The sequence below is a fragment of the Choloepus didactylus genome, chromosome 18 (assembly GCF_015220235.1).
Source record: "Choloepus didactylus isolate mChoDid1 chromosome 18, mChoDid1.pri, whole genome shotgun sequence".
NCBI classification, from domain to species: domain Eukaryota; kingdom Metazoa; phylum Chordata; class Mammalia; order Pilosa; family Megalonychidae; genus Choloepus; species Choloepus didactylus.
In genome coordinates this window covers 47,626,624-47,646,987 of record NC_051324.1, presented here as the reverse complement: position 1 = coordinate 47,646,987, position 20,364 = coordinate 47,626,624, and the positions used below count along the sequence as shown (strand labels likewise).

At 51.2% G+C, this 20,364-nt stretch overlaps 1 protein-coding gene across 4 annotated transcripts; it reads right to left on the bottom strand.

Moving 5' to 3' along the window:
* Positions 1-3,646: 3,646 nt before the first annotated feature.
* COPZ2 (COPI coat complex subunit zeta 2) lies at positions 3,647-13,129 on the bottom strand. 4 transcript variants are annotated; one of them, XM_037808269.1, is made up of 9 exons: positions 12,996-13,129; positions 12,154-12,228; positions 10,451-10,532; positions 9,809-9,900; positions 9,268-9,323; positions 8,689-8,766; positions 6,598-6,649; positions 5,979-6,017; positions 3,647-3,989 (listed from the first exon to the last, which is right to left on the bottom strand). In XM_037808269.1, exons 1-9 carry the CDS (start codon positions 13,104-13,106, stop codon positions 3,942-3,944), a joined length of 633 nt encoding a protein of 210 aa, XP_037664197.1. In that variant the 5' UTR covers positions 13,107-13,129; the 3' UTR covers positions 3,647-3,941. The 4 variants fall into 4 exon arrangements, with proteins under 4 accessions (XP_037664197.1, XP_037664198.1, XP_037664199.1 ...); XM_037808270.1 differs by having other exon boundaries at positions 12,154-12,222; positions 12,996-13,113; XM_037808271.1 differs by lacking the exon at positions 5,979-6,017.
* Between the last annotated feature and the right edge of the window lie 7,235 nt (positions 13,130-20,364).

The following is a 20,364-nucleotide window of genomic DNA, read 5'->3' as shown; positions in this document are numbered from 1 at the left end:
TTATCATTGATACTGCTTTTCTTTCCAAAGAGACCATTTCAAGACACTGCACTTATCTATATGTGCAATATAAATTCCACATTTGTTTCACACTCATTCTCATTTCTTTGGCTCCTCATCTGAGATATTCCATTTTTAGTTAGTAGACATGAAGATTAGGAAACAGATGAGGACATACAAATGTTGATGATAGAATATAATTTAGCAGTCATTTGATTAACTTCATTTTCTTTTTTTTATTGAAGTATGATTTACCTACAGCAGAAATCTTAAGTGTAAACTCTGTGAATTATTCCCACTACCGATCAAGATCTAGAACACCATCTGATTTTTAAAGGCATTTCTACCTTGAAATCTCTCTCAAATGGCTTCCTTTCTTTCAGCCTCCCAGTCGGTATCCCACTGCCCCGTCTGCCCAAATCTCTTCCTAATCGCTTTCCCTGCCTTTCTTTCCCCAGTTCCTGGCTTATGGTAAATACTCAAATATTTGAGTGAAGGAATGAATATTGTTGAATGTATGAGACCCGAATTGAAGGGAAAAGAAAGGAAACTTTTAGGGCCTAAGAGGTTAAGTATTTTGCCCAAAGCTTTTCTCGCCAACCAGAGAGCTAATAATTTACCTGCTTTGGGTAAATTACTCCACTTTGCGTATTTCGGGCTCTGGAGTTAATCTACTGGAAATTCAGAAGTAAGTTATTATATATACATGTATATATAGTAGAGTTTCAAAGGGGGGTTGACAGCCCAGGAAGTTTGACTCCGGGTCGGGTCTCTGCTCATCCCCCGTACTCTCCGCCCCGGGCTGGCTGGCCCCGCCTCCGCCAGTCTGCGTGGGGCAGTGACACGCACCCCGCCGCGGTCCAGTTGGCGGGGAGTCGTCCATCACTGTCTGGATGCTAGACAATCCGACGAGCCCTTCCTTCCTACTAGCCAATCGCCGAAAAGCAGGGGGCGCGCGGAGCGCCAGACGAAGAGACTGGCTCAGGATGGTATAAAGGGGGTCCTACGGCTGGGCTTTTTCTGTGTCCCCCGGTCCGGTCTGAATGTGGTCGGTGTCCCCTTCTGCAACATAGTCCCCGGGCCAGTGTTTCTGTGCACGCCCTTCTGGCTAGGCCCAGTTTCCTGGGAATTCGGTGTCTGAGGTGCGCCGATTCAGCAGCAGGAAAGGGGGAGCCCTGGACCCCTTTTGCCTACACACGCCCGGGACCCGCTGAGTCTTCCACAAAGGGGAAGGAGAAGGGAGGGGCGCTGGGGGGTGAGAAGAGACGGGAAGGCACGCCCTGACGGCCGCTCCCACCCGGAACCGCCGACTACCCTTCCCGAAACCCGGTCTTCCGCAGACTGTGCCCCCGCCCGCCGGGTCCTTGGCGCTCCCCTCCCGCCCGCTGGCTCGGGCCCGTGGCTGCCGCCAGTGACGCCGTCTGGGGGAGAGCCGGTGCCAGCGGGTAGAGCTCTGAGCTGACCTCCAGGCCCGCCGTCCTGGCGGCTCCGCCAGGCTGCAGGCTGCGAGACGTGGCCGGGGAGGCAGCGGCCGGGAATGGAGGTCGGAGAGGTCCCTTTAGCCCCAACGGGGTCTCCATATCAGACCCCAGAAGGCCCGGCCTGCAAACTTGGGATCCTCGGGAAGGAGCAGCGCCTCCTGCTAGCCGGCCCTTCCTGGTTCCTCTCGGGCGGTTCTGTGCTGCCCGCTCTGGGCTCGCCCTCCCCCGCACCACAAAATTCCTTTAGCCACAGCGGGCGAGGAATCTTTTCTGCTCGCTTGTCTGCATTGCCATGTCCCCTTGGCTCATTTATCTTAACCCAGTACAGTTCCTGTGTACGCGAGGGGTTCAGACGGCCGTAGGGCGGAGGACTTGGGAAAGCCACCCCTCCAATAGCAGTTCCCTTTCTGGAGCCGGGGCTCTGAGGAAACTGCCGCAAACACTTAAACTTTTCGGAGCCTCGGTGTTCCTCTCCATAAAATGGGGGTAGCATCGCGTAGCGCACAGAATTTAGAGAGCCGATAAGTGTGAAGCGCCGGGCTCCTGCTGTCCCTCCTCATTCTGGTCCGGCACAGTTGATTGCAGGGCCAGGGCTGGCGCGACCAGGTTGCTAGGAAGCGAATTTACCCCTCCCGTCCTTGCGGTCGCTTAGGGGTGGTGGATGGAGCCAGGCACTGGGTGTGGCCGCATATTTGCCAAAGTATTTCTGGAGAAGTTCTCATTTCCCGTCGCCACACTGGCCCCTGAACTTCTATGGTATTTAATTGCATACCTTTATACCCCTTCAGAGTTGCCTTTTTGTTTACTGGAATGTGCTGTGCACACAGCATTTACAACATATATGTTTATATAACTGTATCTTTATCATTTTCTCTAATTGCAGAAGTAGTCAGGCTCATTATAAATAGCCATCCTTGGAGAGTTCTATAATGGGGAACGTTATAACCCGCAGTAACAGCCTCTATTAACGATCGGTGCTCGCAGCTATCTTACTCTAGGTGCTGGCGGAAATTTGTACTTACGATGGGCGGGCCAAGCAGACTGGTTGCTGGGGCAATGCCCGGTCGCCTGCAGTGAAGAAGAACGAGAAACGCCCAGGAGCCGTGGTCAGTCCCGCCCTGGAGGTGGAGTTAGTTAGGGGAGCGTGTTTTCTCGCCTTTCGCTCCAGGTGGCGCTACAGGACCGCGGATGCTGTCCAGGGGCGGGGCTTCCCGCGGCGCTCCGCGCCCGGGTAGGGCGGGGCCGGGGCGGGGCGTCAAGTAGCAGCTGCAAACAGCAAGGGATCGTGGGAAAGATGCTGTCCCGGGACAGAAACTTAGGTACGCTCGGGTACGTGGGTACATGGACGCAGAAAGTGTACGCCTCAGAGAAAGGGAGAAACGGGAAGTTCTGAGACAGGAGGAGAGAGAAGAGGAGGCGCTCCCGTAGAAATGCTATACATCTCTATCCTTCCCCTTTTGCCCCCAGGATCCTCTTCCCCCCTTCTTTCCCTCCCAACATGCAATCATTCACACCTTCTGAAGCGCCCCGGGTGCAGTGAACACAGGCATGGTAGGAGCTGGCGGGTGCGTCCCCGCCCCCAGCATCCCGGCCGAGCCACAACAAGCTTGCAGGCTTTAGTGCCCAATGCAGGAATTCCGCAGTCCAAGGCATGCCAAGAAAAACAGTCACGCTGTTTCTCAGTTTGTCTAGAGGAAGCTTTACTCCCTTCCTCTCTGGAGGTTGGGGATGGAAAAAGTGACTCAAGGAATCCCCAGCAGGGCCAACATGTGGGCACCGCACGCACAAAATAGGTGCGTTGTTTACTGGAATGTGCTGTTGCACACAGCATTTACAACATATATGTTGTAAATAGGTGCGTTGTAAATAGGTGGGTTGTTCTCCCTTACTTTCCTGGAAGTATGCGCCATTCCTTCCATCTTTACTTTTTCACCGTGTCACACAATCACATCCAGCCCTCCCCACTACCTACAGTATCACACTCCTTCACTACGTTAAATGGTCCCCTCTTCCTAGATCCGGGTCTCCACCTCCACCCAATCACACAAAACGTCGGGAGCAGACCCTGGTAGTGGGCATCCCTGGAGATGAGCCACAGAGAATGTACGGAGCTCCGAATTTGGGACGCGCACACACTCCTCAGGCCAAAAGAGAAGAAAACCCTAGCAGGACACAAAAGCAGATTTTATTAGGGTCCTGGGTCCCCAGATGCCTAAGGTCTGACTTCAGGCAGCTCAGCTGACTCCCATGACCCAGGGGGCAAGGCAGGGTGGTGAGAAGGGGTGACTCAGTGTTGGGGCCAAACCTTTGCATCTCAAGAGTCCCTGTCCGGAGACCACAGCAGTCAGTTCTGGAAGGGGACTGGGGACACAGAGGGGTCTCTCCTGTTCTCTGGGGTCTTTGGGCTTTTCCTAGGCTTGGGGAAATGGTCTGGGGGAGGAAGCCTTGAATCCACAGCCTTCATTTCAGTAACGACCATTTAATTTGTTCCTTGGCAGAGTGAAGAACCTGGGGGATTGGGAAAAGGTTGAAAAAAATAATTGAGGGGACCAAGGAGTGCTTTTCTTCTGGGACACAGCAGGGATGGGGAGGTCTACAGCCCACCTTCCCTAAGCTCCTGCGAGCCCAGGGGCGCAGCCCACCTCTGCTGGGCTTAGGTGGCATCAGGCCATCAAGTTGAGAAAAGGCAGCTCAAACTGGTTGCAGCCAACTCCCACCCCAGGCCCCAGCCATTCCAACCCTCAGGTTCCCACATCTGCAGCCCACGGGTGTGGCCATAGCTCCCATCTCTTCTACGCCAAGCCTTGTGAGCTCCCGCCCACAGTACTGTGTCCAGGCAGAGACTGGGCCCAGGTCAGGGACTCCCCGAGCCCAGATACCTCAGCAAACCCCTGGCTCTGGCCTTGGCTGGTAGTGTGTCCTCAGCACCCCACCCCACCCAGCTGCTGATGTGGCACAGCTGGCAAAGGGTGGCTGGCCTGACGCTGCCATGGAACACCTACACACAGATGTGTGCACTCATACCCTGCTGAGGAGTCACAGCCCAGAGTTTATACTGTACGCACACAATGCCAGCACACACATAGTAGACCCTAGGTGTGTGCTCACATGTCCCGTAGACTGTCCTCTGGCCATTGAGTCTCTTTCCCTTCCAAAGAGGTCCATCTCACACTACATATGCCCTTTTCTCTCAGATAGTCTCCCTTCGCTCTTCAGAACAGCCTGGCCCTGGGGTTCTCCCACTTCTCCCAGTTGGCATCTAACTTTTCCCTTATTTTGTCTTCCATTCGCTATGGCAACTTCTTTGGTTTTTATGCAAGAATTCTATCCATTAAAAGTAGTATGTCTTCATTCTTCCCCCCTTTGGAAAAATAGTAGTGGTTAACATTTATTGAGTATGTATTACTTTTGAGGAGCTCTGTTAAGTGATTTCTCTGCATTAGCTCATCTAATTCTAATAACTTTATAAGGAGGGTCCTGTTATTATGTGAGGCCCAGAGAGGTTGAGTAACTTGCCCTGGGTCACACAGCTTGTGGGTGGTAAAATGGAATATATGTCCTGGAATGACTTACACCAGAGCCTATGTTCTTAGCTGCTAGATTCATTGGCTTCCTAGCCACCTCCCACCCTGAAAATTGCCATGCAGCTGCTTTCATCCCAGCAGGGTATGGGGAGATGTGGAGAACCAGGAGGAGGGAGAGTCAGAGTGAGCACCAAGGGCGGTGACAGGAGAGCGGGCACCACACCTGGGGCTCCGAACAAGAGGGCACAGGCCCATCCTTGGCCTGGGCCACCACAGCAGGAGGTAGTTAGTGCCAGGGCAGGAAGCTCCATAAAAGCAGGATTAGTCTGGGCACAGAGACCTGTGGGCAGACAGAAGGGAGGTCAAGGCAGTCTGCTGGACAAGCAGGAAATTTGCACAGCTGGGAAAGCAGTCAGGCCACAGAGGAGGTAACCACCCCCCCACCCCACGTGCACCCCCAGACAAGACGTGGTGGTGGCAGACTTTTCCACAGCCAGATCACTCAGGGGCAAGGCAGTGAGTGGCGAGTGGGGAAAGTTAGATCCTTCCATGGGCTTAAGAGTCCCTTAACAATCCCAGGGTGAATTCTAAATGGCCAAGGGTGACAGTGTGGAGGCAAACCTCATATTTGCTGTCCTTTCCAGGTTGGGGGAACATCAGGGACCTGAGCCCCCAGACAGTCTTTGGGAACAAGTGATCCAGCCATCTCTAGGGTGTAGTTTGTCCCAAGTTTTAATCCAAGTAAGTCAAGCAAGGAGATGAGGTGGGCTGCTGGTAGCACGCCCATCCACCCACAAATACCCAGCTCCCCACCACCTTGGAGACCCTGGAGGCCTCCAAGAGAGTGTCTGTCACTGCCTCATTCCTTCCATCCTGCACTCTCAGCCTCAACACCTCACCAGTTCCCCCAGGATGCTCTGCTCTCCTTGTCCCTTTAGCCTATTTCTGGTCAAGGCAGACACAGGGGGCCTACCTGGGCCACGCTGTGTTCAGTCAAACTGCTGTCATCTGCCTGTGGGGAAGCAGAGTCAGGGGTTGGGGTCAGGCCAGGGCAGGGTATCTGGTCTGAGGGGTGAAGGAAAGGGGGTGGTAGTACAGTGGATGGGGTGATCAGCACTGCACCCATATCACCAGGGAGGGCAAATCCTGCAGTCTGTCCTTTGGAAGCCAGGACCCCTGGGGTCCTTTTATGCACAGAGGGTGAGGGGGTGAAAAGGATTAAAGATGGGAGGAAAGATTTCATCCAGACATGAGAAAGCCAAACTAGGCAGGGGGATTCCTATCCATAGCCTACCCCCAACCTCAAGGCCAAGGCAGCCACCTGGTTTGTGTCTCTTTGAGGATTTATTTCCCCAGCTTTACTTCCACCGGGGAGGATGGTGAGATACTTGGTAATGCCACAGGGGGACGGGATGGGAATATCTCTTACTAACAGACCCCCCCACCCCAAATGCTGCTCCCAGCAAGTGCACCCAGTCCGTGGTCGTGTGAGCCTCAGGGGCAGGCAAGATGGGGTGGGAGTCGGGGAGAGAAGGGGCAGGCTGCCCAGTCTGGCAGAGATGGGCACAAGGTGGGGATGGGAAGACTCTTACCCTAAAATTCACCTTCTGGATCACTTGCTGGGGGTCACTCTCCAAGATCACACTACAAGATGAAAGAAAAATCAAAAGGAAAATCGATGCCATGACTCTCCCCTCTACATCCTCTTCCTGACAAGACTCTCCCTTCTCAAAATATCCCGTAATATCCCCCCCTCCAGGGTACTTTCCCACTGATAGTCCTCAAGTCAGAACTCTGTCCCACTGTTGGGGAGCCCTTGGCTCTGACTCTTCAAACACAGTGGTCCACACTTGGTTATCACTGCGCAAAAACTCTGAAATCAACTGAGGGCCAGTCTAGAATAACCAGGTTATTGAGAGCAGGGACTTGCAAAACTCAGAGCTCTTAAAAAAAGTTCACTTCACCTTCTGGGTCTAAGGATGGATTCCCTATTAAAAAAAACTCAGATGCGGTGAAGAAAGGGAGGCCCCTGGAGTTTTTATCTTGTTTCACTATTATTTTATGCTCCAGTGTGAGGCTGTACTCAAAAAAAAAAGGAACTCCCATAGTCAGAATCTATGTTCTCATTTGATAGACCCAAAGTTGGAGGCTTTTCTCAGCGAATGGTGCATTTTTTTATGGTACATTGGGGGTGGCATGAAGTTTGTGCATGGCCTTCCACCGTGGGTGGGATGGTGCCCCCCACACCCCTCAGATAGAGACAACAGCTACTGAGTCTGTCCGTGAGGTTCTGGAGGGCAGAAACTTTGGTTTTCCCTGTGTACCAATCCGAGGGAAGTGAGAGCCTCACCCAACCCCCACCACTGGGATAGGCACCCCCAGCCCCAGGTTCCCTAACCGGAGGCTGTTTAATAATCCATAACCAGAGGCATCGCAGGCCAAGGCTTCAGTTCAGGTGTGGCTTCCCGACTGGCACTTCCTCCGCTGTCCTTGGTGGGAGACTGTCAGCTCCTTGGGGGCACACCAGGCCCTCCTCAGAGGCAGAGTCTGAAGCTTATAAAGCTCACCCTCAGCCATCCTTCCTCGCACAGGCCCTTCCAAGACCTATACTTTTGTTTTTTATTTTGTATTTTATAAACACAAAATATTTTATTTTCTATTTATAATTTTGTACAATTTTCCTTAAAGAGAGCCCCACAAATTGTATGTGTTTCTGTTCCCACAAAATCTAGTCTTCCTCTACTCACTTTTGGGTTCCAGCAATTAGCTCAAGGCCTAGCAGTAGCAGGCAATCAAGAATCACAGAGGGAAGAGGGAGGAGGTCTGCAGTGCCCCATCCCCTAGAGCCCCCAGCAGTATGGTGCAGTGTGGTGCAGTGTGGTGCAGTGTGGCGCAGTGTGGCGGAAAGAGCACTATCTCTGGAACTGTGCCACCTCCCCAGCTGTGTGAGCTGGTCATGGAATCTCTAAGCCTGTTTCCTCTTCTATAAAATGTGTGTAATTATAGAGGCACATGGATGTTTTTAAGTGCTCAAGAAGTTTCTGTCATACTTTGCCCCAGAGCCAGAACTTCTTTTTCTCCCTGAATATTGCACCCCATGGAAATCCCCCAACCAACCTTTCTCATAAGGGCCCCCAGCTTCCTAAGAATAGAATCGCTAATAGGAGGTCACGTTTATTGAACAAGAATCTGAGCTTCTTGTGCATTATTTAATCACTTCATTTAATCTCCTCAATGCTATGAGGTAGTTCCCTTATCATCCCCATTTTAAAGATGGGGAAAGTGAGGCTCAGGTAGAATAAGTAAGGTGGCCATTGTTGGAGTTGAGCTCTAAGAGTGGGAGGGTGGAACTGGTCAGTCTCTTAAGTCCTTCCAGGGAGGGACAAGCATCTGTGCTGCCTGATTCTTTTGGGCACTGCATATCAAAGAGGATTTTCCAGAAATCCTGCTATTCAACAGTCTACCATATTTTCACATCAGATTACCTTTGTTTGACTCGGCTTTGGCTAACATTGACATCAACCTCCATCCCTATGGGGGGATATACTACCTGGGCATATACTAGGAAGGGAGGGAGAAATTGGCCAGAGAGGCAACAATGCGCTGGTTGCAGTTTGGAGCTGATGACCCTCAAAGGCACCCTTTCGCTGTGAGTGACCCTTTTCTCCCCATCCGCTCCTCACCCGCCATCCACAATCTCGTCCAGCACCAAAAAGGCTCCGTCCATGTTCTCCAGCAACCAGCGCTTCTCCACGTTCTTCCTGAAGGCAGACACAGGCTCCTGAGCCTCCCTGCGGCCAGGGGGAGCTGGATCCCCGCCTAGGTGACACAGGGACTTTCTCTCCAAAGACAGCCTCATTTCCTCTCCTTCTCCCTCTACCTGCGCCCCCCCCCCCCACCAATAAGGACTGGGGAAGGGGGTGTAAAGGGTTATGAGGGCAGAGGTTATGCAAGGGAATCCTGAGCACAGGGCAGGTCTGTTTCCTGGAGCCCCACCTTGCCCACCCTCTCACACTTTGGACATTGTCACCACTCCTGCTACAGAACCCAGGGTCCACCTTGGCCATACTCTCTGCATGCCTCTGCTGAGGTGACACCATGGTGGTCAGGTAAAGGGCAGGGGCCTTGGAGGAGGATGCTCAGGTTCCAGTGTCAGTTTTGCAGGGACTTTAGGAGAAAAGCAGGGAGGAAGAGTCCTGCCTCTGTGAAGAGTCACCCTCTGTGATGGGGGAAAGGGGACCTCAGAAGGCTGAGAACCTTACCTCAATATGTGGTTCAGAGACTCAAACAGGCAGGTGAGAACAGACATGAGCATCAGCTGGGGATAAGGGGACAGGACAGTGGGGAAGAAAACAGGTGAGTTTGAATTTGAGACAGCCAAATGGAAACCTCGGAGCCTGCTAGATGGCAGCAGTGCCCAAGGAGGACGGGGCGTGAGCTGCCGAAGGTGAGACTGACGGACTGCCCCTTGACCTTAGCGGGAACATCCCATGTCTGGACTGGGCAACACTGGAGTGTTCCACTGAGGCACACCGAATGTACCTTTCTCTAATTAGTTTAAGAAAGAAACAAAGGCTCCTTGCAGACGGAGTGATGACCTCATTTCTGGTTCCCAGAGAAGCTAAAGGGCATCTTGGATATCCACTGTCCTGAAAAGAACCATTCGAGCTACCTCCCACCCCCACTCCAGGAACCAGGAAGGAGGGGTACCAATCATGAGCCCCCAGGACCCAGCCTCTAACCCAGATGCCAAGCCTTTTCCCACGGACAGACCCTCCCTGCCACCCCAGCCTCTGAATTCACCTCATTTTCATGGGATGAGCCCACCACGTACAGGTAGAGGTCAATGCTGCTCTTGTAGACGATGGTCATGCCCCCGAAAAATGCAATCTCACCTGGAAGTGGAGGGGCTTTCAGTCCTGGCTATGCTGCCTGGCCCCCAGCTGGCCCTTCCTCCTCATTTCCAGCTCTCCAGCTCTCCCTCTATTTCCTTCTTCCCTTCCCAAGGAACCCTTGGAAAGACCCACAATAGGGACTTGCCATGAGGCTTCCCTGTGTCCTTGCCCCACCCTCTTCGCCATTTCTAGGGACTGCCTCCGTGTGAGGCATCGACACACCCAGGTCAGAGTGGACCTCTGCCCCAACCCTCCATGCACAGTGCCCTCGGGTGAGATCCAGGCCTGAGCGGGACCCTCTACATAGTTGCCCTCTTTGCTGGGAGAGAAGTCCAGGCATAGCTGGGGCAAGGCGAGGAATGGAGCTGGTGAGGAGTGAAGGTTCCCAAGAAAAAGGGAGTGGAGAACAGCTGGGCCGGAAAGGAGACAGAGCCTCTGAAGACAAGGGATGGCCTGGGGTGTCCAAGGCCGATGGTGACAGATGTGCCCAGATGGAGAAGATGATGGTGTGCGCCCGAGAGCTCTGGTGGAGAAAGAGGCAAACACTTACTGTCAGTCCGGCTGGTCTTGTTGAAGACGTTTTTCTCGAAGACCATCTGCTCCTTCATGGAGGGGAATGTGTCATCGTAATACTTTGAGACCGAGAAAGAGAAGGGTGAAACTGTTCTAAGGTGCCTGGCTTCTCTCCAACTGGGTGGCAGGGGATGGGATGGTGGGTGCTGGCAAAGTGGGACTCTGCCACAGTGCCCCATTTTCCCTCACTTACTTCCTCCAGCCTGTCTGCTCACTATTTCCCCATAATCACAAATTTTAAGCAAAGAAGGTCATAAAAAGGAGAGGAGTTTTGAGGCCTGCTTTTGGAGTCTCCTCCTGGATGTACTCAGCAGATATGCAGCCTGTTAAGGATCAGGGTGGTCAGTAGACCACTGTTTCTACACTGACCTGAGCCTACAGGAGTGATGGCAGAGCTGGGGGTCCTTCCTTGAGCCATGGCAATCATAACAACAGCCACCCATTATGGAACATGTTTACCCCCATTACTTAGATGGGGGAAGTGGGGCGCAAAGTCAGGGAGCTTCCCCCAAATTCCCTCATGGCTTGTCAGGGGCAGAGCTGAGATTCAACACCAAGGAAAGTCTGACTCCAGAGAGGCCTATGGTGAAGATCAAACAGCTTGGGAAAAGTTCCTGGCACACACTAACTAAATCAATGTTCTTATGTTTGGATTTGGTGAGCCTCCCTGATTCAGTTTTTCAGTCAATGACATGGATGGGTCCTGCTGGGACAAGGCCTTGGAGCCTCTGGCATTGCTGATCCACCTCAGACACGGAGGCGAGGGGTAGCCAGTTCTCACTTCTCTGTATGGGGATCTTGCTGTTTAGTACTGGGTCTGCAGGCAAATTGGCATTCTCCCTGCTGGCCACTGCAGCAGGGAAGAAGCTCATCCAAATGTCATGAAGGCAAAAAAGAATTCAGAAGAGAAATTTTCAGCTCCAAATAACAACAAAATCTAAAACACATTCAGAACTAGTTTAGATGCTGTAATTCTGCTATAGTTAATTGTCTTGACCATGGAAATTTATTTTTGGATTATCTTAGTTTGGTTTACCCAGGCCATGTTCACTAGGATGGATACCAGCTAGTTGAATGGGGGTGGAGTAAAAACCATCCTGAGATTCAAGTCAAAAAACTGGAGTTCGGATCTCCCAATATTAACAGATTGTGAACTCAGGCACGTTTCTCTAGACCTCATTTTCTTCAACTGTAAAATTAGAGTTGGATTATATGGTCTCTAAAATCCTTTCTGGCTCTAAATTCTTAGACTCCCACAATTGCATTTACTAAGCTATGGAAGAAAACTGGAAGTTGCTTGTTTAAAGTTTGGGGGCCAGAACTCCTGGGTTGCAGGCCCAACACTCCACTGACCCTTAGGAGGTCCCTTCCTTGCCCAGGGCCTAGCTGGCTGGTGGAAAGGATGATGGAAAGACACTTCAGGGAACATGAGTAGACCAGAGGAGCCCTCCCTCCTGATCAGGGGCCAGCAGCCTGACAAAGCAGGAGGACCGACAGGAGGTCCTCTGGAGGGATCTAAGCGGAGCTGCTCCAAATCACCGAGGTCTCCAATGGAATCTCTCTTGAGATAAGAGAATCAGATGGGTGGGCACCTCTGTTCCTGGCTCTGCTGCATCACTGTGTGTCTCCCAGACCCTTCTGGTGTCAGCCATGCAGGCTAGGGTGGGTAGGTGGGGTTACCTTGGCCAGCAGCCTGTGCCCATCATTATCCAGGATGAAAATAGCCTTGATGGTGTAGAGAGAAGGGTCCTGCAACTGACAGGGAGAGGGGAGCTCCGTTGGCCTCTGAAACAATAGCTCTCAAGGTGGACACATTGTCATTGGCTCTACGGGATCTCCTGGCCCCAAGGGTACCTCCTCAGGCCCCAGCGACCAGCCCCAAAGGTCCACAGAAGGTCTGGGCCCAACCCCAACATGAGCCAACTCCGGCTGCTCCACTCCAGGCAGGTGTTCCGCTGCAGGCCCCGGGTGGGCGCTGCGCCCGTCGTGTGCAGAAGGTCCTTCCGGGCCCAAGTTCTGTCATGCACTGACTGCTCCAGAGCCCGAGTCCGAGTGTATCACAGAACCTGGGCCGGGGGGACAGTGGCGCCGAGCCTCCTCCTTCCAGCTGACCCCGGACCGAGGCTGGACCCGCACACTCAGCGCGCCCCCAGGCCCTGACCCGGGTGGGCTCCAGAAGCACGCACATCAGCTCACAGCCTACAGGAACCCGGGCCGGACAGGCCACTCCTTACCCCCTCCCTGCGGAACCCCAATCCACCTCCACCTCCCTCTCATCACTGCCCGAAATTGATCCAGAACTTGAGTTCCGCGCGGACTCAGGACAGGCCTCGTCTGGACTCCGCACCCGGAGGACTTTTTCTCCCCTGCCCCAGGCCCCAGCCCTCCCCCCGGGCTGGTCAGCAGTGAGTGGCACAAAGTTCCCGGCCGCGGGGCGCGCGAGTTGTGAGGTGGCTGCACTCCCTCCTCCCCGAGCCCCGCTCCCGCCGCGCGGGAACCCCGGGTGCCCAGCCGTTCCGTACCCGCAGCCCCGTGGGCTCCGCGGCCCCGGCGGGCGGTGCCGGGCCCCGGGTTTGGGCCGCCGCGGCCCCCTCCCCCGGGTGCGGACGTGGCCAGGCCTCCGGCCGCTGCATTCCGCTCGCCGCCTCGCGCTGACAGCGCCGCCCGCCCGCCGCCCCGCCTCCGCACCCGCCCGCCCGGCCCTGCCCGCGGGGCCGCCCCCCGGAGGCCACCGCCCGCGCTCTCCCCGGCCGCCGCAGGCCTCGCGCCCATCTCCTGTCTTTCCTTTTCCCCACGGCCCTTCCCTCCTTCTCGCTGTCCCTCCTCTCCCTTCCCGTCCTCTCCACCCTGCGCCCCACACTCCAGCGCTCCTTCCCCCACCTCTCACTTCCCTCTCTCCTCCTGGCCTTTCCATTTCTTCAAGCCCCAGCTCTCTACATCCTCCGTTTGCCCCAGGTCCAGCCCTTCTTCCTGCTTCCTCTCTGCCGCCTGTGGGTTTGGCTTGTGGGGTGTCCTCAGACTGCCCCGAGGCCAGCAGAAAACTCAGGCAATGCCCAGTTTTGTCTCTTGGCCCTTTTCAGGTACCATCGGTACAGATATACTCGTCACCCTTCAGGTCTTAAGGGCAGGTTCCAGCAGTGGGAGCAGAGCAAGCTTGCTCTGGGGCTGGAGAAGAGGCTCCCGCTCCTCTTCCAGTACTTGGGGAAGGCAGCCTTGGCCCCAGGACACCTCCCAGGACAGTCCCCAAGCCACAGCACAATCTGAACAGATACATGCTTTGCAGCACACATACTCCGCCAAGGGCCTCAGGCTTTGCAGTTAGCTTTGGTTTCTTTAGTGGAAGTATACCGGAAGTCAAGGTCCCACCAGTAGGCCCTTCCCTGCCCAATGGTACTTATCCATTTGCCTGTAACATCATCATGCGTGTTTTACATTTAAACACTTTCACACCCATGACCTGATATAACCCGCACATGTGAGATAAGTATTATCACCCCCACCTTATAGATCAGGAAAGGGAGACAGTTTATGTGATTTTTCAAGATCCTACAACCAATAGTTGAGTGGGAGAGGAATTCAAGTTTTAGATGCAAAATGCCTTCCCTTTCTTCTCTTCAAGGCCTGTTAACGTTGCGTCCCACACATGCCCATCGCAGGTGACTGGAAATGGGGCTTTCCTCTGCCCAACAGCGTCAGGCCTTCTCATCCTTCAAGTCTCGCGTAAATGTCCTCACAAGAAGGCCCCTCTGACTACCTTCGCACCTGATATGACAGGTCTCTCCCATCATGCTGTTTATCAATGCACCCTTATTTTTCATCATATTTTCTGCAGTCGCTAACTATTATTTTTACTAATTTATTTACTGGTGGAATCCACTAAACTTGGAGCATGTGCCTTGCCCAAGCCCTGGCACGTGAAAGGTTACTTAACAAGCATTGGTGTAAATGGGTTGGACTTTGTATAATTGAGTAAATACATGAACACATACTTCTGGATATGGGATATTGTGTATATGTATTCACAGACTACCTATTTTAAACAAATAATTAAAATGTGCTTAATGAAATCATACATTATACACTGAACAAATATTTACAGAGTGCTTACTAATGTACTATCAGGTACTTTTCTAGCCACTGGGATACAACAGTCAACAAAATAAACAAAATATTTTCATGGAGCTTATATTCAAGTGTGTGTGTGTGGACATGTGTGTGTGCATGCATTCCTGGGTCAGACAAATTACAAATGAATAAACAAGTAAAACAGATATTATGTCAGTTGACAGTAAGTCCTATGGAGAAAAATAGAGCCATAATGGGGATCAGGAATGCAAGAGAGTGGGGAGAAGCTGGGCGGAATGCCTTTTTCAGTAGGGGCATTTGAGAAGGCCTCCAAGAAGGTGACATTTGAAGGAAGACCTGAAGAAGGTGAGGGAATGGGCTATGCAGACATCTGAGGGAACAGTGACTGAACCTCCTTCTACAATGATTTGAAAGGCACATCCAAATCTCTGTTGCAGGCTACCAGTGATATAATAGAGAGCATTAGTCAACACAATTTAGTACAAGAGGGGAAAAGAGGACCCAGTATTGGGCTTTTTATTTGGATTTTAGATCACCAGAAGTTACTGTCAATGGTTGTGTCGGCTGGGAATGCCATAAGAAATACTGATTTGATTATTTCTATGCCCTCACATTTCTGTGAGCTGGCCAATTGTTAGTTCATGTTTACAAAGACAGTATTAAAAAGGCCTCCAGGGGCATTTCCCTGCTTGGCACATGGTACTTGCTGCAAACAAGGGCCAGCCTTCTGAAGGGAGGGAGATCTGGGAAGGCAGGGGTCTTCGGGAGTGAGTCCAGTTCCACGGGAAGAGTCAGTTACATGGGGTGTAGAGAAGGCACAGGCACTGGGGAGGTGCTCTGGGGGATGACAGCGGAGGCCAGAAAAAGAAGCTCATGAACCACTGAATCTTTACCACCACTGTTGGGTTATAAGACTCTCTTTTCTCCTTTAGTGCAGTGCTAAATAAATAAATTCAGTTCAACTTTTCAAGAGATTCTCCCCATGATGGTTTCACACCCCTCCACTGAGGCCTGAAAACTCCCTTCTTTCCATGCTCCCTTCCTCCCAGTGCGAGGTGCACCTTTAATGGGTTCCGTGTTGAATGCAAGCTAAGTGTGCAGGGCGTCACAGAGCATCGCCCCAGAAGACTGACTCCACAGTGTAAGGCCGGCAGCACTTGAGAAGCATACAAGCACAGCAGAAGAGAAGCTGCTGGGAAGCCTACCCTGAATGAGGAAGCCAAAGCTGGGTTCAAAAGGAATGCAGTCTTCATGCTTCTCTGCCCTCTGTGCCCTCTTCACAGTGTGGCTGGGTGCATTTCTGAGTGGCTGGAGTCTGTAGAGTAGCTGGACTCAGAATTGGACTTGAAAACACATGCATCCCCACCTTGTGGAGTCTCCAGGAGGCCTTGACTCAAATGGGATTTGGCTCTGGGCCTTGGTCCAGCTTGGAGGTGAGACCATTCTGTTTCCTCTGACTCACCGTCCTGTTGCCATATTTTTGTGCTGTCCTAGGATTTCAGCATCTGTTCTGTGTGACAAGAAGAAACAGCTCCCTTGGGTAACAGCCTCTTTCCATCTTTCCTGCTATAATGTCAAGAGGGGGAGGCATGTATGCAATATAAGGCTAGGATGCGTATCCTCGTGGCATTCTTCAGAGAGAAAAACTAAAGCTTCCATGCTCTGTCTGCAGGTGGGCTTCCTGTAGACCATTCCAAAGACAGCACTAATTTCTTCAATATATTTGGCAATTCTGCAGGGTGAATACAGAGAAAAAGTTAGGTGAAAAAGGGACCTCACTCTCAGCTCTACCCAGGTGCACGTAACTTTCTACACAAGATCTGATTTTGAAGCTTTCCGAATATGTATACTAGCTCCACTTTGCCCAGGATGGCCCAATTACTAAGTGGCAGAGCCAGATTTTTGAACTGTGACACCCACTTCTTCCACCTCACAATGGTGCCTCCTGATTGTAACATGCTGCACTGAAAACTATCCAAAGAAAAGGACCCATGTTGTTGGGGACAGAGGACAGCTGAACTCAGCTTCACAAAATGTTAAATCGAGACCCGAATGAACAATGAGGCATTCTCATTGGATAGGTCAAGGAGAAAGAGCATTTTAGGACTGAGAAAGAGTACATCCTACAAGTAGGTGAGGGTTCTAGTCTGTACTCCTGCATTACCACTGCTGTTCTTTTTTACCCACCTTTGGCACTAAGCTAGTGATTCTCTACTGTGCCTGCAGTAAGAATCAGCTGCGGAACTTTTACAACATACTGATGCCCAGCCCCACTCTTAGAGACTCTAACTGGTGTGGGGTGGGTCCCAGACATTGTGTGTGTGTGTGTATGTGTATGTGTGTGTGTGTGTGTGTGTGTGTGTGTATTTGCAAGCTCCCCAAGTGAATCTAATGAGCAGCCAGAGCTGAGAAGCAATCTTCAATCGTCTAAGATAACTGCGGCTGCAGTGCACAGGAAAGAGGCTAGCCTGCAGAAGAGCTTTACTTTTTTGTTGGTTTAATGGCACAAGCTTGCTAATTGTGTTTACCATGTAAGAAAGGGGCCCAGATGTTGGGATTAGCTGGAAAACAAATTGATTGCCTAGTAAGACATGCTAACATTTAGTATTGACAGGATGTAATCCTAGAATCTCTCAGAAGGGCTGTAAGGAAATCTCAGGCAGTCATCTAATCCATTCCCTTGGATTAGATGGGGGTTGGAGAGGGAGAAATATCTATATAAATTAGCAACATTTAAGAACATCTTTAAAGAAGTAAAAATAGTGGGCAGCCAGAATGACAGAAAGTCTTGGTTTCCCCTTAGGAAAAAAAGCAATTCCCACTATTCCAAAAGAAATTCAAACGCCAACCAGTCTGGTCTTCTCTGAGGGTTTCCTAGCAGGTGTCATCCTGGTAGGGAGGGATGTGCCTGCTGGTGGCAGCATTGGCTTTTCCTACAGGAAGCTGTGTCAACACAGATATTCCTGGGCCATGTGGGATTTCAGCCTATGTTTTAGTTAGCTAGATCTTTTTATGACTCCAAATCCCTGTGCATTAGAACTAACCCTCTTCCTGACTACCTGCTGCCTTCTCTTCTCTCCTGAGCAATCTGGAGTTGCAAGGTGCCAGGACCTGGCATCCCTTAGGGAGCAAGTGCATGTGCTCGCTCACTTTTTCCCATGGTCTTCTCGGGCTGATTTAATGGATATACCGGGACTGATGACACATCAGCATGGGATCTTTCATTTGCTTCTTGGGTAACTGTTCTATGAACAGCTGTCCCAGGCTGGGGTGGGGGTGGCGGGGTTCGGGGAAGGGAGGAGGGGGCTTTCTAGGTGAAGAAGGACACACCCTGGATTTTACAAGGTTAATCATCGGGTCTGGGAAGGAGGTTTGCACCTGCTCAGACTTGACCTGAACTCTAGCCGGAGTTGAAAGCAGGCTTTCAGTCTCCACCCTCCACCGAGAAGTATTAAATATCCTGGGCACCCACACCCTGCCAGACCTAAGCGCCTGCTGTTACAACCGAGCTCATCTCTGTATCTGTATTCTCCTCAGCCTTTGCAAAATACCAGCAAATTCTTGGTTTTTCCCCCTTCTCTTCCTACCTTTGCGAAACTGCTCAACAGGAAACTTTCTATCTACCCCCCCCCCTCTTTAAACCCAATAATACAATTCCTGATCCATGTCTCTCCTGTTTTACACACAAAGGATTAATTATTATACACAATTACATACAGTACTTGAAGTTGGGAGGCAAACGCAAATAAACAGGATAGTTTGGGCAAAAAAATGAGAGATCTCTCCACACCTCCCCCTCTCCTTCTCTAGGGCGTAGCATGACGCCTTCCCATTCTCCATGCTTGCCGGTCCACACTCAGGACCCCAGAAAGAAGACAGGGGAAAGAAGATGGGTAAAAGTGCTACTCCAAGATGCTGAGTCATCAAAAAACTGACCAGATAAATCTAGGCTCTCGAAGTGATGTGACAGTATCACCTCTTATCTCCCCAGTGTGGTATCCCCACTTCTGCCTTCCATATTTCAGATCAGTGAACACTTACCTTTGATTTCATGTCAGTCTTATATCCACTATATGACTTTATTTCTTTTCCTAGGCACCTGGTACCCAGCTATGCGGCTCAAAGGACACTGAGAAAATACAAATGTACTTGTTCCAAACACTCAGTTTATTTGACTCTAAGGTTTCTTGATTCCCCATAGATAAGAAATTGCCCAGTATATATATTTATATATATGATATATATGTATGTATGTATGTGTGTGTGTGTGTGTGTGTGTGTATATATATGTATGTATAAATATGTGCCAAGGCTTAAAATTGTGCTGCATTTTCTGTGTCAAACAAATGATCACTCTTTTCTGCCTTCTCAAAATAGTCTTGTATTCAAATTCCTGTAACTCTAGTCTAGGCTTGATTATCTTTTAGTTCTATGATTTTTAAATGTTTCCTTCTCAACCCCCTTGATTTCTTTCTGGAGTTAATGGTCACACCTAAATTTCTCTTTTCTTACCCAATAGCAGTTATGGACCTCCAAGGTCTTGCCAATTCAGGGGCTGAATGGTCTCCCATTTCCTTGGTAACTGGCCATATCCTTCATAATCCACACCTCCTCCACTATTAACTCCTGCTTTTAGCAGGAATTTAATCACAGGCCTGCCTGCTTGAGGGTCTACCAAATTCCAGGTGCTGTTCTAGATTTTGAAGACACAGTGTTTAATCCATAAAATCCTAGTTTATATTCTAATATTCACAGGGAGACAGTAACTAAAATGCATAAAAGTAAAACATGAGCTTTGTGAATCAGTCTTTGAAATGGGTAACTAGCTCAGTAGTTTCTTAAGACTTCAGTGAGTGGAGGCTGGTGTATATTTCTATTTAGTGAAAGTGCGTTGTAAACTGTGAGCCACCAAAATTAACCTTCCTAACCTTCTGAAGCTGCCCTTGTCCTTAGTTGTAAAAGGACTAATGACTAGCCCTCTAGATTATGGACTCTTCTCTTCGGGAGAGGCTTGTTGACACTTCTTTGTCTCACACCTTGGAGCAAGGCTCTATGCGTCGACCCAACTCAGCGATTCCCTAAATGTGGTCTTCTGAACAGCTGCATTAGAATTACCCGAGTCTTTATCAATAGGCCGCCCACCCCAGGGTTACTTTATCAAAATCTCTGAAGTAGGGCCTCGGAATTTGCAAGTTGGGCACACTACACTCCCTGGGTGATGCTGCAGTAAACCAAAGTTTGAGAGTCACAAAAATGTTTCGAAAATGTGGCTAGATGGGATTGGAGAACCATGGAAATGGAGAAAAGTTCCTAAAAGGCAAGATTAAGCTCCGTGGGAGGTAGGCTGGAGGGGGAAAGGGTGGGCTCTAAGTAGTGTTTCCATCATGACAAAAATCGCTTTTACGCCACATCTCCCACCCCCCTACTATGTCACCACCATCAAGTCAACCCAATCGCGGGACTGTTTCCGCGAAGTGACCCTTGCCTGGAGCTTGAGGCGCAACCGTCACTGTCTGGCGAGGGTACCTGCGCAAGGCTAGCGTGGAGAGCAAACTGGAATATCGGGTTCCCCTGCCAGCATTCAAGATGGCGGTAGAAGCGTCACCACCGCGAGGACCACATGCTCCATGGCCCGCCCCGGCCCCCTCGAGTCTCAATGGAGTTTTGCAAGTCACCGTGGGAACCCTCAATGGGGGTATTCCGCGCTCCGGCGGCCATGCCGCTTCCCATCCCCTGCTCTGGGTCGTCATTCCCCAGCCGAAGAATACACTGGAAACGCTTAACCTGTACGCTCGCCTCAGAGAA

Bases quoted from the DNA above. Each gene is read 5' to 3' on its own strand.
- COPZ2 (XM_037808269.1), bottom strand. From the start codon at position 13,106: ATGCAGCGGCCGGAGGCCTGGCCACGTCCGCACCCGGGGGAGGGGGCC. The intron at 9,901-10,450 runs GTAAGTGTTTGC...CTCCACTTCCAG, and splicing joins CAAGACCAGCCGGACTGACA to GTGAGATTGCATTTTTCGGG. The intron at 8,767-9,267 runs GTAAGGTTCTCA...GTCTGCCTTCAG, and splicing joins TCTCTGAACCACATATTGAG to GAAGAACGTGGAGAAGCGCT.